The sequence below is a fragment of the Lutjanus erythropterus genome, chromosome 20, assembly GCF_056507025.1.
Source record: "Lutjanus erythropterus isolate fLutEry1 chromosome 20, fLutEry1.hap2, whole genome shotgun sequence".
NCBI lineage: Eukaryota > Metazoa > Chordata > Actinopteri > Lutjaniformes > Lutjanidae > Lutjanus > Lutjanus erythropterus.
The window spans coordinates 32,375,357-32,389,298 of record NC_139336.1 but is presented as its reverse complement, the minus strand read 5'-3'; the positions used below and the strand labels follow the sequence as shown (position 1 = coordinate 32,389,298).

The window sequence follows — 13,942 nt, the reverse complement described above, 5'->3', positions numbered from 1 at the left end:
CTTAAGGTTTTCATATTTAGTTTAATAGGAAAACATAAATGTAAGTGAAGGAGCCCACTGAGATGTAACCAGTCAAACTCAGATCAGAGGACTAAGAATAACTACAACAACACACACACACACACACACACACACACACACACACACATTCAAAGCAACACTCATACATATTCTATCACACACACACTCAGAGGCTTAGACAGACAGATGGGACTTAAAAAATGTGGATAAGCCTTTTTGGCCATTTGTTTACTTGAGCAAGACCAAACACAGCTTGTCTTTTTGCAACAGTCGTGTCTTTGCTGCTCAGACGCTGATGTAACAGCAATCTGACAAAACATCTACGGCCCACAATACGCACGGGGACGGGCGGCGCCTCCTCGTTGTATAACCGGTTAATGCTGATGGTGATTGATCCGTGACATCAGCCAATAATCACTCCACCACAGTGTCACAGACACAGCTGGAGGTGGTGATCCGGTCATTATGTCGCCCTCTGCAGGCGGGTTTAAAACCTCAGTTAGAGGAGGCTGAACAGGAAGTTGAACTACTTAAAGGGGCAGCTGACATCTAAAATAAAATTAAGTAACATGATAAGTTACTTTACAGCGCCTTGAAGATCCCAGTGTTGAAATATATCCTAAATTCATTTGAGATTTTTCTCAGGTTTCACGCCACTTTGGGACAATTGTACATTGATTCATGGGAGAATACTGAAGTAATAGTTTGTCATTTTGGGAAATAATCTTCTTTACTTTCTTGCAGAGAATCAGAGGAGAAGATTGATACCATTTTCATGTCTGTGTGGTAAATATGAAGCTATAGCTAACAGGCAATTAGCTTAGCTTAGCATAAAAACTGGAGACAGGATGAATCAGCTTAATGGAAAAACAACACTGACTTTCCATGTTGCGCCCTGAACAGGTCAGTAATTTGGTTCACGACCGAACAGACAAAATACACTAAACAAAGATGGCGACTATCATTAACATTTTCTTTGAGTCTCACAGAGCTGCTAACATGGCTGCAGACTCCTGTTTAGGTTTGCACAGAAATGTTTTGTTATTGTTTTATTTTTTATTATGGAATAAAAACATATTTAATTGAAACACAAGTCGATATAAATAAAGTATCATGGGTTGCTAAATAAGGGTTTAGCTTGGACTTTCTCCATTTTCTGTATCGCAGGTTAATGCTCATCTTCATATCTTGTCGAGGGATGCAACTAGTAATTGTCTTCATTATTAATTAAAATGCATTTTTTTGATTGATGGAGAGATGAACTAAGATGATTTTGGTGAGTTTTATTTTGCTTCTGTCAAGTTTAAATGAGGCATTTTAAACAAGGATAAAATTATCATTTTTGTAAATGGAGTCTGGAGAGTTTGGAGTTTGGATAGTTTTATTCTGGTAGAACAAAAAGGATTTTAATCTTTAAAAAATTGTCTTTCTCTGTAGGGATCCTTTTCATATTGTTCTCAGTCACTTAGAATAATAATCAGAGCCTGTTGGTGGCAAAAGCAAGCACTTTCAGTGGACGTACTTTGATGGTGCCCAATTGCCCCAAAGGATTACACTGTTAGGGATTTTGTGGCTGACAGCTGCAGCAGTTTCACTCAGTATTATGCTAATTTAGAAAATTATTGCCCTCATTAGTTATTTAGAAATTAAAACACAATAAAATAGGATCCAGGCTGAAAATTCGAAAGTTACAAACTATTTCTTTTGTGTTTTTTTAAAACTGAGTGAGAAAGTGAGCAGAGTTTGTGAAGAATAAATGGATCCTGTGAGGTGTGATTTGACATTTTTCCTCCTTGTTATTAAGGTCAGGTTGTTTTAACTCTGAAGACAGAGTCAGAGAAAAATACAGCCGGTACGAGGTGATCCTGCTCTTTTCTTTTCCTTCCTGTATGAAGAAGAGGACGAGTGGGAAGATGTTTATAATTGATGAATTAAAGAATTAGAATCACTGCATTAAGTCACAATTTGCACAATATCCTTTTGATGTTTTTATATTTAGGACAGTAGATATGAGATACCAGCTTGTATCTTTTAGCCGTGTCTCACAAACGATAACTCCACTGTAATAACACCAGGTGAGCCGAGGACAGCGTGTGTTATTAAAATATATGTAAATAATATATACATTCGCAGATGAGAATCAAAGTGTTGTTCTGCATCTTGGTATCGTTGCATTGTAACCCCACAATTTTATAAACAATTAATAAATGGCTTATATCACATTGTAGCACATTTTAATGCAGATGTAAGCAGACACAAGAACATTTTTCAGTGTTTATGAATGTATTTGTCACTAACTTTAAATCCTCTGACTGCTTTATAAACAGTTAATGAATGCTGTATAACACAGTCATAATCACAGCTGTGTTTATAAGTTTAAATCACATTTATAATCTGTTTTAAACCTGCATATTTATGATTTATATATGTGTATAAACAATTAGTCATTTTAAGGGTAAATACAAATTTACTGCAGCATTGCAGCAAAAATGTTGCCACAACCAATGGTGCAATAACATCAAGTGATAACTACACTGTGTGATGACAAAACAGTTTAAGTAATTATCTGATAATTAGCCTGATCAGCCACTGTCAGTAATCAATACAAACACACATTATTAGACTGTGAACTATCAATTAAACCAATAACTAACTGTCAGTCAACATCAGACAACTTTATCACACTTTTGCAGTTATGTTGTGTTTCTGTCCTGCTGGTGACCAAATGTTAAAAGAGATATACTTAGCATATAGCATATATAGCATATATACATAGCACTTCATATTTAACTTAAAGTCTCTATGCTCTGCAGGGAGAAAACTGCACCAAACTCCCTTTAAAATGTGACAAAGGTTCCTCGTGTGTTTGGAAAAACACCACATGTGCTACATGTCGACAGTCTACGTGTCAATTTGGCATCAATAATCCATCAAGATAAACTGGATTTCTGGACAAACATTACATTTTGTATTTTGTCCCTTCAACATGTGTTAATGTGGTGCTACAAATAAATAAAAGCAGATTTAAAAGTCTTGTGTTAAAACTAAGTTTATCTAAAGAACAACAAAAGATTACAGGTTGGCAAAACCTTTTTTTTATTTTATTTCAAAACTTAATAGTTTGAGTTTGATGTAAAACTCAAACATTTTTGAAATTAAGTTTTCTCAACTTTGTTTTTTATAGATTCTCCTTGAAAACAGATGAATTTACATTATTTTCAGGCAGAGTTACAGTCATTTATTAGACAGTTAAAAGGCAGCAAGAGGAAGTTTTCCTTTAAATAATTTCATTTTTGATGCTATATTTTGTGGATATTATGGTAGAAACATGACCGGTTCTATCCTCACACACTAAAACACATTAAAAAAAAGACTTTAAAACATCCTTACATCAGCTTACAACTACATTACATTACACACATTCATAGTGTGCTATAAACGATTCATTAATTGTTTATATAACACTTTTATTTTCATTGTTTGTTGTTGTTTGCATATTTTTGGGATGTTGTTCAATTTAAAAGAGTTTCCTTTTCAATACTCGAGCCGATCAGAAGTCCTTTTGTCCAATAGGAAGTTAAGTCAGTTTAATAAATAGATAAATATGTTTATGTTGCTGCAATTTAAATTTTTAATCCACAAAATCTAGCCTTAACCCAAATTCATCAAAGTTTTCAACTCATATTGTTAAGATTTTATGGAATTCCCATGTTATATTGATCACTTGGAGCAATTTAATGAACTTTAAAAGTAACTTAACACCAGACTGAAAAGCTGTTTCACTGCTGCTGCACCTGCAGCCACGCCCATCAGTGACATCACGGCGTACTGCGGCCCACTTCTGCGTCACTGCAGCGAGGTGAGAACTTCAACCAGCAAAAACAAGATTTCCAGCTGCTGCCAAGTTGCTCTTTCACTTTTAAAGTTCAATCATCATCACTCCTAAAACCTTGAAGCAGCTTCCTTCAGATGCATGCACAGACATTATTCTTTTACACACACGAAGGCAGACACTCATGCACGGATCAGATCAGGCCCACACACGTGCACAGACATGCAGGGGTTAAATTCTGCACTTACCAGCCTTCAGAATGTGGTACAACAGTCAGACGCAGACAAACACAACTTTAAATCCCTCCCAGCAACACACACACACACACACACACACACACACACACACAGATACACATACACAGTAACACACACAGACAGACACATACACAGTAACACACACACACACACACACACCCCTGCAGGTGACTCACCTTGAGGTCTCTGTGTACCACCCCCATCTGATGGCAGTGGAGCACGGCCTCCAGGATCTGCTGGATGCAATGACTGCACGCAAACAGCAGGGGGAGCAGGTTAGTCTGAGCACATTCAGCCCCCAAACTGTCACACACATGCAGAGGCAGCAGCAGCAATACAGGCCACACACACACACACACACACACACACACACACACACACACACACACACACACACACACAGTTACACTTTATATTAACCATCATTCATAAACAGTAAATTGAAGTTAATTAAACTTTATTTAATGATTATTTCACTTAACAATGAAATAATGGTAATTTTTAAAAATTATTTATTATCAATGCTGTAATTCATGTTATGTATTAATATATTAAACATAACAAAAGCTATAAGGCTGTCAGCTTGTTTACATTGCAACCATTAGCATCTCAGGTGCTAATTTGCCGTTTTCAGCATGCAGGTCGCAGCTCAGAGGTTGTTCTTGTTTCCCGGGGACTTTGAAAACGCAGATAGACACTGGCAGAACTTATATCTGCAGTGTGCATCTGGTGAGTGACTATTTCCTGTTCTGAATTTAATTAATTATCTGTACTGCAAGTGTGTGTAGCATGAAGGAATTACAAACTTTGATAAACAGTATTTGAATGTTTGTTAACAGTAAAATAACTATTAGCTAAATCTTAATTAACTATTAATTGACTATTTATTAATGATGGTTATAATAAAGTGTCACTGTATTCAATATAGGAATAATCTCTCGCTGCATGGTCACACCGCATTCTCACACAGACACACACACATCAAAAGTGTGAAGAGTGAACCTGTCTGTGAACTATGAGGGAGAGGGTGTGCAGTTTGCTATTTTCTGTGTTGAGGAAGGAGCCAAACATTAGTCAGGCTGCAGTGTGGGAGTGAGCTGCAGCTCCGTGTGGGCGGCACTGTGTCTAACCTGCACACTCTCCTGTGTAATTTATTCAGCAGTAACACCGCCTTTGACGAAACATTTTAGCACGTTTCCAAGCGTCTCAAGTAGACACTGCTCTGCTGTTACTCCACTGAACTCTACTCCCTCTTTCACTTTCATTGTCTTTCATGCCTTCCCACACACACACACACACACACACACACACACACACACACACACACACACTTTCTCTGGAGCTTGGTCTGCTCGGACCCACAGGAAATCACAATTCTAGTTCAGACCGTCTAAAATAGTGCAACAAGAGTCCCAAAAGCAAAAACCTGCAGACAGGCAGACACGCAAAGGGAGACAGACAGACGGACAGACAGACAGACAGACAGCAGGCACAGGCAGGTCAATTAAAAATCACAGGCAGGAATCGGAAACATTAAAAGACAGGCATGTAAAGGTCGACCCTTTTGTACAGAGGGTGCAGGGCAATGCAACACAATGACACACACACACACACCTTGAGGTCCCTGTGCACTATGTCATGTTGGTGGGTGTAAGACACACTGTCTAGAATCTGATGGATACAGTGACTGTGGAGACAAAACGACAGGGTGAGGAGCAGATAAAGGAGGGAACACGGGAAGGAGACGGAGCATAAAGACGGTCAAACAGAGAAGAACAGGGAGCGGGGTTTTGTTTTTAGGAACACGTGTGCGAGTGTGAGTCAGACCAACAAAACTTACCAACAACACATATTTCCTGACTTGTCTCAAACTTGCTCTGCAGACAGTTTTGATTTTATGTTTCCAGGATTTGAGATATCTGAGCTGAGATTTCTGATAACATGAAGGTGAGTGGAATCTCATCTGTGCATTAAATAACATATTAAAAGTGACTAACAGGTGTGTTTAAATGTAACGTGCGTGACGTAGGTCAAAACACCTGCACCTTTTCTCACATAAAGCAGCACATCAGCAGTGGTTTGGTGCACGTCATCGTAGGCTGACTCATATACTGTATGTCACAGTCCTGCTTCTTTTTTTTCCCTCCTCCTAGCCTGGACTTTTCAGAGAGACGGAAATTATACTCAGCTTGTTCACACCTGGGACTGCACTGCAACTCCACATGTCTCAAGTCACCACATGTGATTGGATTTCACTTCCCCCTCCACATGCAAATAAAAACGTATATCGCTAGGAGAAATGGGCACAACAATCTTTATAGTAATTAAATAAATAAGCTAATGTGGTGGTGTGCAACCTGCAGCTCTTTAGCCACTTTTTAGTAGCTCCCTGTGGCTGTGGCGAAAAAGTATGTGGAAATAAATAACATTTTAATTTTTAATTTAAACCCCTAAAACTGTATTTAAAAACTTATTGAGTAAATCCATTGAAGTGGAAGTTAATGATGCTTAAAACTTTTCATATTTTCAAGTAAAACCGTTTAATTTTCAAGCATCAAAACTCAGGGTCACTGTGAGCTGTGACCCTGAGTTTTGATGCTTTTTTTTATTTCTACAACTCAAAGATTCAAGTGTATCTAATAAAGAAAAGTAAATGTAATTGAGTTTATTTCAAAAGTCTAAAAGTTTGAGTTGGGATCAAAACTCAAAAACTGATTGCAGTAGGTTGTCTTTTTTTTAACAGTGTAATTTGACTCTTGAATTCTCCACCTGTGAACAAATGCAGCCTGTTCACCAATTTTTAGAAAGAAAGTTTTAATATTTTGTCAGCTGAAATGTGCGTCATAGCCTCCGTCTGTGGCTCGGTGGATTTTCCTCTAAATTTTGGCAGTGGCTCGTCTTCTTGAGTCAAATTAAAGAGACAGATCCAGACAGATTTTTTTTTTTTGTCCAAAATCGCTCATTTGATTGTAAAGGTTGCAGACCCTTGGTCTGATGCATAACATTTGACACATTTACAAGCATAGCACAAGAATTTGTCACAGACAGCGGTTATAGTTTTCGAAGCTGCTCCAAAGTCAACAACTCACAAAATTGGAGAATTTTGTAAAACGTCCACCGCCTGTCATGTTTTAAACAATATAAAAAGCTCTGAAAAAAGTAATAAATTGCACCTGGCATGTCTTTTTCTGGCAGTTCACACACCTTGTTAGAGAGGCTTACATACAGCTCTACACCATCCCTTCATTCAGTATTCAAGGATTCATGAATATGCAAAGTCCCTCGCCCTTTCCTCGTTTCTTTTTATAAATTTAGCGTAAACGGTGGAATCAGTTGAGACAGTGTGTTCAAACAGCTGCTAAATGTTGGCAGGTAAACGTGCTTCAGACAGCCAGAAACAATGTTTTATTTTTTTACGTGAAGAAAGAATTTATAACTTAATTCATGATATTTGCTTAATGTACAAAGAACTTGTCACAGACTCATCTCCTGGACTGATATGAATCTACTGCGGCAAAGGCACGGCATGACCCGCCCTACTCTCCCTCTGATTGGCCGACCCTGATATTCTTACCAAATCCTAACCATCACTCACTCCTCATGTCAAAACATAACCAACGACGGCAGCTGACCAGATGATGGCGCTAGTCAGAGGATCAGCAAAGGTTAAAAAAAAAAAAGATTTTTTAAAATGCAATTTCTGTTATCTTTTAACCATTTATTGGCTTGCTTCTAGCTTTTGTTTTTATGATCTCAAATACAATTTTAATGTTCTTTTAACGTTTTATTTTAATGTATTTCTATCCTCTCGTAAACCACCTTGAATTGCCCTGCCTAAATGACTGTCTGAACCAAATTTAATGGCAATCCATTTCTCCAATAGTTAACCAAAAATGCCCTCCTGCTGCTGGTTCTAGAGGAAATATCAGTGGATCTGATAGATCCTCTGGGGACCACGAATGTCTGTGCATGTTTTCACAACAGTAAATAGACAGATGGACGTCGTTCTCCTCTATTGTAGGCAGAAGCAGATGATCTAAGAGAGAGATATCTCAAAACCTGGACAGATAAAACCAAACCTCCCCACATGGCTGGCTGGACACCACCGTGGTGGTTAATTGAGAAAATATGTTTTTTTTTTGGTATTAGGGTGAACCTGCCCCTTGAGAGGGAGGAGAAACAAGGGATGGATGGAGCGATTCTGTGTGCAGATGGAGTACAGAGAGGAAAACTGTCAGTGAGATACTGTTGGACAGTAATCAAGCCATGCTAATCACACACCCACACACAAACACATAGAGTGACACACACGCGCGCGCCCGAGCACACACACAATTTATGCAAAGAGAACAAGGGAGAACGAAGGCAGATGAGAGGGTACAAAAGAAAATAACAGGGAAAGTGGAGCTAAAGAATACAGAGGAAAAAAAAAACATGAATAGTCGCCACACTGAGATGATTATCGGGGCTCTTATGTGCCACCATTACAGTTACATATGTGCCCTACATTCAAGCTGAGAATTCAGTATGGAAGCACGGCTGTGAATACAAATAACAGCCCTGATGGTGCTTATTTAGAGCCAGCGCAGCAAATCCTGCCTCACTGAAACACATAAAAATATCAATTTTGTTTCATTTTTAATCTCAAATCTGCTTTAATGTACTGAAATAACGCCTAATTAATTCACAAAACAGCATTGATTGATTACAGGGAGGTTCATTAAAGTGTTAATCCTGAAAATAACCAATTTTGCCGGATTTGGTACATGTATCTTCATAATATATTATTAAAACTAAGACTGAATCCAGTTGGGTTTTGAGTATGTGGCAGATTTACACTGGTGAAGGAGAAATAAAAGATATCTGTCTGCAAGCTAAATTATTCTTTGGAAACCTTGAAAACTGCATATATTTTTTTTCGTTGGCATTTAAAACAAGCGTATGTACGAGTGTAAAGCAGATTTTCAATGACAACATTAAGAGAAAGGACAGAGCACATAAAATGATATCATCTATGTAAAAATGTACACGACACGTAGAACGTCAGAGATGAGAATAATTCTGTTGATAATGAACAGAAGAGGAGTGAGTATAGAACCCTGTGGGACACCTACAGTATAGGAACACTGGATTTGGAACCACGAGGAACACTGCTTGAGTTCTGCCACAGACGGTCACAGAAATGTCTCACAGTTTGAACGGACTGTTCATTAAATTTATTCCTAATGAAGTTTTACGACATCTAAACATTAAGAACGTCTATTACGTATCAGTTTGTTTAGAGATTAATGCATGTTTTGTAACATTACTTATGGTCATAGTATTACAAAACTGTGAAGTAATTTAATTTCTTGCATACTAACTGTAAGAGCAGTATAGTTTTCTAACTTGCCCGATCAGGCAGGTGGGTCAGAAATGTACTTGTACTAAGTCCATTTTAACTTGTCCCTAAACTAACTGTTTTAATTATCGGCAGGTTCTTCTGTTGAAGAGTACTGCAATGGAGTAGAGCTGCAAACAGCTGCACGGTTTTTGAATGACGATATGCTGAGGTAATCAGTTTTTTCCCCAGCGTTCGTGTTTTGTACAAGACCCCGGAGGAGGGGTCGTCTCCGGCCCTCCTAGCTGTCACGAGAACGAGACGCTGTCGGCTTTTTGTTGTGTTTTTTGCAGAAACTTTACTTGCCTTTGAAAAAACATCACCTTACTTTCAAAAAAAAATGTTTTTGTCGGTTTTATAGTAATTAAGGATAACACTGTGACACTACTGCCACTGTAAGAGCTATGCCACAGCCAGCACCATTTGTCCGACAGCCTGTTATCCCCCCGAAAAAATGCAGATTGCTCTGAAGGTGCATTGCTCTACAAACACACACTCTCCCTGCAGTTGTTAATTAGGGTTGGGGTTTGATCAGCCTGCATCTAATGACTCGTATGACAGTGTTGTGCACCAGAGAGTTAGGAAAATATCAAAAACATTGAGTATCATGATGTTATATTTCGTGATCCTGTAAACAAAGATTCATGGCAGTGGTTAATATTGTGTTGTGTTTAAACTCTCCACTGCTAGATATTAGTGCTGCACAGCTCTAGTGTGCAGCAACTGAGGTAAAACTGTCCCTCTGATTTTATTCCAACAGTGCAAGTTTGTCTGTGTTAGTAAAGTCACTTAAAATGTCATTTGGTGGTCAAGAAAGGGAGCATATTAACAGCAAAACCCAACCAACTCAGCACCATGGACAGAACCAACAGTCATCAAACTAGCAGGGAGACACTTTGTGGACTGTTGGTTTTCGGTACCTGTGGTTCCTTTGATCTAATGCGATCATAAAATATGATATTAAACATCCCCTTATTTTACAAATTCACTTACTGCTAATTGACAGAAGAAAAAGTGCAGTACATAATGATTGATCAACACATTTAGATCTACCAGACGTCACAGCACTAGTGTCAGGGGCAAAAGCAAAGTTGCAGCTTTATAAAAAATTTGCAAATTTATGTACAGGATAATATCGCAGATGCCGATAAAATAAGACAGCATTTCTTTAGCTGCTTGCTAACAAAGTAAGTGGGGGTGACCATTGTTCTTAAATCCCAATAGTCCAAAAAATGTCCCATTGGACCAAAGGCTGAAACGCCTCAGTACACAGTTAGTTTCATTACCGTCTCTGTCCATGGTGCTGAAATGACGAGGATTTTGTCCTTAATAAGCTTCTTTTCTGGTCTTACACCAAATGATAATTCAAATCACACACAATTCTAATGTTGGAATAAAATGATGAGAGTTTTTCCTCAGTTGGTGAAAACCACTGTCATCATGACAGACTGATCAAACCCTGACCCTAAATAACAACCAGTCCCGCCCCCATGCCTCTCAGAAAGTGTTTCAGGCTTGGGATGGGAGACACACACACCTAATGTTAGCCACACTGGTGACAGTGATGTCACACACATAATATTAAGTGATAAAAAAACAAAATAAAAACGTAAAGTTGATATTCTGCTTAAAAATGTCTCGTTTTCTGTTTTTTTTTAACAGGTGTTTTTTTTTTCCTGATGTAACCAACCAACATTCAAATATTTATAAAACATGACTGAATGAAGCAAGAATAAAACCTTTTTTGTGTCTGAAACCATCAGATCTGTTCTTTCTTTTGATATATTCCACGTCAACATATTCGTAGAACTGAATATTTTGTGGTCTCATCAAAAATGCTGGCACTGATTGACAACTTTTATTAAAAAATCCTGGTGGGGAGAGAGTTAAAATAATGTCAGAGAAGATGTTGTTGTTAATCTTGAACCTTAACCTGCCACGGAGCAGGTTAGTTCAGTGGTATCAGTTGCCATGGTTACTGAGCAGGGATTCCTTTAAACCACAGTCACAGAACGGATCTCTCACTCAAATTAACCAGACTTATCAAAAATAAACCAGACTTTTCCTTTATCCACGTTGATGGAATACCCCTCAGGTGTGAGAGATAGAGATATTTTAAGGAGGATCAAAAGAAAAAACAAATCAGCTTTTGCTGCATCTCTTTCCTCACCTCTTTCCCCTCCTCCTTTTTAATGTTTCATTCCCCTTCTTTTCTTCTCTCTCTGTCTCTCTCTCGCCTCCACAAACCGCCTCCACAGTCAAATTGATTTAAGTCTACCTCCTGAGGGGGTTACAGCGTGGGCATGTGTGCGTTTTGTGCATGTGTACGTTTCCATCTGTCTGTAAATTCTGATGCCGGTTGGGGGGGGGGGGCGACTCCTCGACCTCGATTGCAATTCAGTTCATGGAAAAACCATGCAGAGAGAGGTATATCCAGCCTGAAAAAAAAAGCTAAAATAAAAAAAAAAAAGTGTCAAATTTGTCTGTGTGTGCTAATGAGAGGGAGCCGGGCTGCTGGAGGACTGCAGAGGCTGGAGGACTGACACATGGAGGGGATGAAGAAGAGACGAGAGTGGCCAGAGATGAAGAATCATGGGTGGTTACCTGGCATCTGCTTCACTGTAGTACTCTCTGGCCACGATATCCTCGAACAGCTCCCCTCCTGTCACCCTGAGAAACGTAAAGACGAAGGTTAAAACGCCAAATTATATACATCTATACACTCAGGCAGCACACAAACACACACACACACACACACACACAGGAGGGGGATGTCCTCATTAGGGGGAAACCCCGGCTGCAGGATTCACTCTGACTGGGTTGCCATGGAGACTGGCTCCAGTGCGGGGGAGTGTATCTGTGTGTGTGTGTGTGTGTGTGTGTGTGTGTGTGTGTGTGCGCTAAAGTGGAAGCCGCAAAGGATGGAGGGTGGGGGAAGGAGGGGAGGACTGTTATGTAATGGGGGAACTGCCTTGGAAACGAGGATGAAGGAGAGAAGGAGAAGAAGAGAAGGAATGCGGATATAAGGAAGGAAAGAAAGTAAAAGGGAGGGGAGTGTGTGTGGGGTGGTGGGGTGGGGGGGGTTAGAGGAGACAGATGCAGCGAGGACTGAAGGAAGGGAGTGGTGGAAAATGAAGCATCAGGGGAGAAAGGAGGGAGGAGGATGAGGAGGGAGGAGGAAGAGGGAGAGGGAGAGGGAGAGCAGCACAGCGTGGCAGAGAAAAGAGAGGAAGAAGAAGAAGAAGAAGAAGAGGAAGCAAAGGAGGAGGAAACGAAGCAACTCACAGGTCAAAAAGGAGATAGTGGAAACCCTCCTCTGAAATACTGTCATGGAGACGAACTGCAGGAGAGAGAAGAGAAAGAGGCGTCAAAATAATCTGATGTGATGTTTTTAGGAAAAATCAAAGGCACAAATTTACATGATCCGTCTTCATCTAGCATTTGTTGCACATCCTTAAGACTTGAAGGGATAGTTTGGATTATTAGAAGTGGGGCTGCATGAGACACTTATCCATAATCAGTGTATTAACCAGACTGGAGAAGCAGCAGGAGTACTGGTGTGGGAAGCTAAGCTAAGCTAAGCAATACACTGCTGAAAAATATTAAATTATATATACATTTTCATCACTTTTCCAACAGGAAATCACAGATATATCAGCCAAACATCACTCTCTCCAAAGCAACCTGACAGGATACGTGTATTAAACAAGTATGCTAACTTCACAAAACCTTGAATAAGCTCTGATAACTTTAAGCTAACAGTTTAACGGTCTTAATTTACGCTTTTCCACCTGTACTGGTAGCTAATTTACTAACAGCAGTTAACGCTAGTGTTAACTAAGAGTAGCTAAAGATAGTTGTTGCTAACAGTAGCTAATAGACTGTTAACTACTGTTTCTAACAGTAGTATTAGGTGACAGTAGCTAAAAGTAGCTAACAGTAGCATTATGGTGCACTCAAATGGGGTTGTGTTTACCGTGTTTACATTAGAATGCCAACCCCCATGTTGTGTTCACAACATTGTGAACTGAAATTTTCTGTTAGCTCCGGGTTCATAACGTTCTGTTTGCAAATTCCTTGTCGTAATTAAGAGTTCACGAGTTCCATTTGAATGCAGCATAAGCTAACAGTAGTGTTAGCTAACAGAAGCTAAAGATAATGTTCTCTAACAGTAGCTGTCAGTAATATGAGTATTAAGTTACAGTAACGTTAGTGTTAGCTAACAGTACTGTGCGTTTATGAGATGAGCCCATTAGAACCTTGACCCTTCCTAAGTCCCGCCCTTTCACTCTATGCTCCAATAACAACCTGTAAAGCAATTTGAAATCTCTTGTTGAAAGGTGCTATACAAATAAACTTACTTTATCTTATCATAAAAAAAAACACTAAAACATTGTTATTCTATTGTTTTATTTTCTGTCCATTGACTGATTGACTGTTTGATTAATTAGC

At 39.1% G+C, this 13,942-nt stretch overlaps 1 protein-coding gene across 1 annotated transcript in view; it reads right to left on the bottom strand.

The window, feature by feature from the left end:
• camk2b2 (calcium/calmodulin-dependent protein kinase (CaM kinase) II beta 2) overlaps nt 1-13,942 on the bottom strand; it is a 57,894-nt gene that overhangs the window by 34,202 nt on the left and 9,750 nt on the right. The window contains exons 4-6 of the mRNA XM_084746715.1: nt 12,776-12,830; nt 12,095-12,160; nt 4,287-4,359 (exon numbers count right to left, since the gene is read on the bottom strand). Coding sequence (XP_084602841.1) covers nt 4,287-4,359; nt 12,095-12,160; nt 12,776-12,830 — 194 coding nt within the window. The remainder of the gene's footprint in view (nt 1-4,286; nt 4,360-12,094; nt 12,161-12,775; nt 12,831-13,942) is intronic.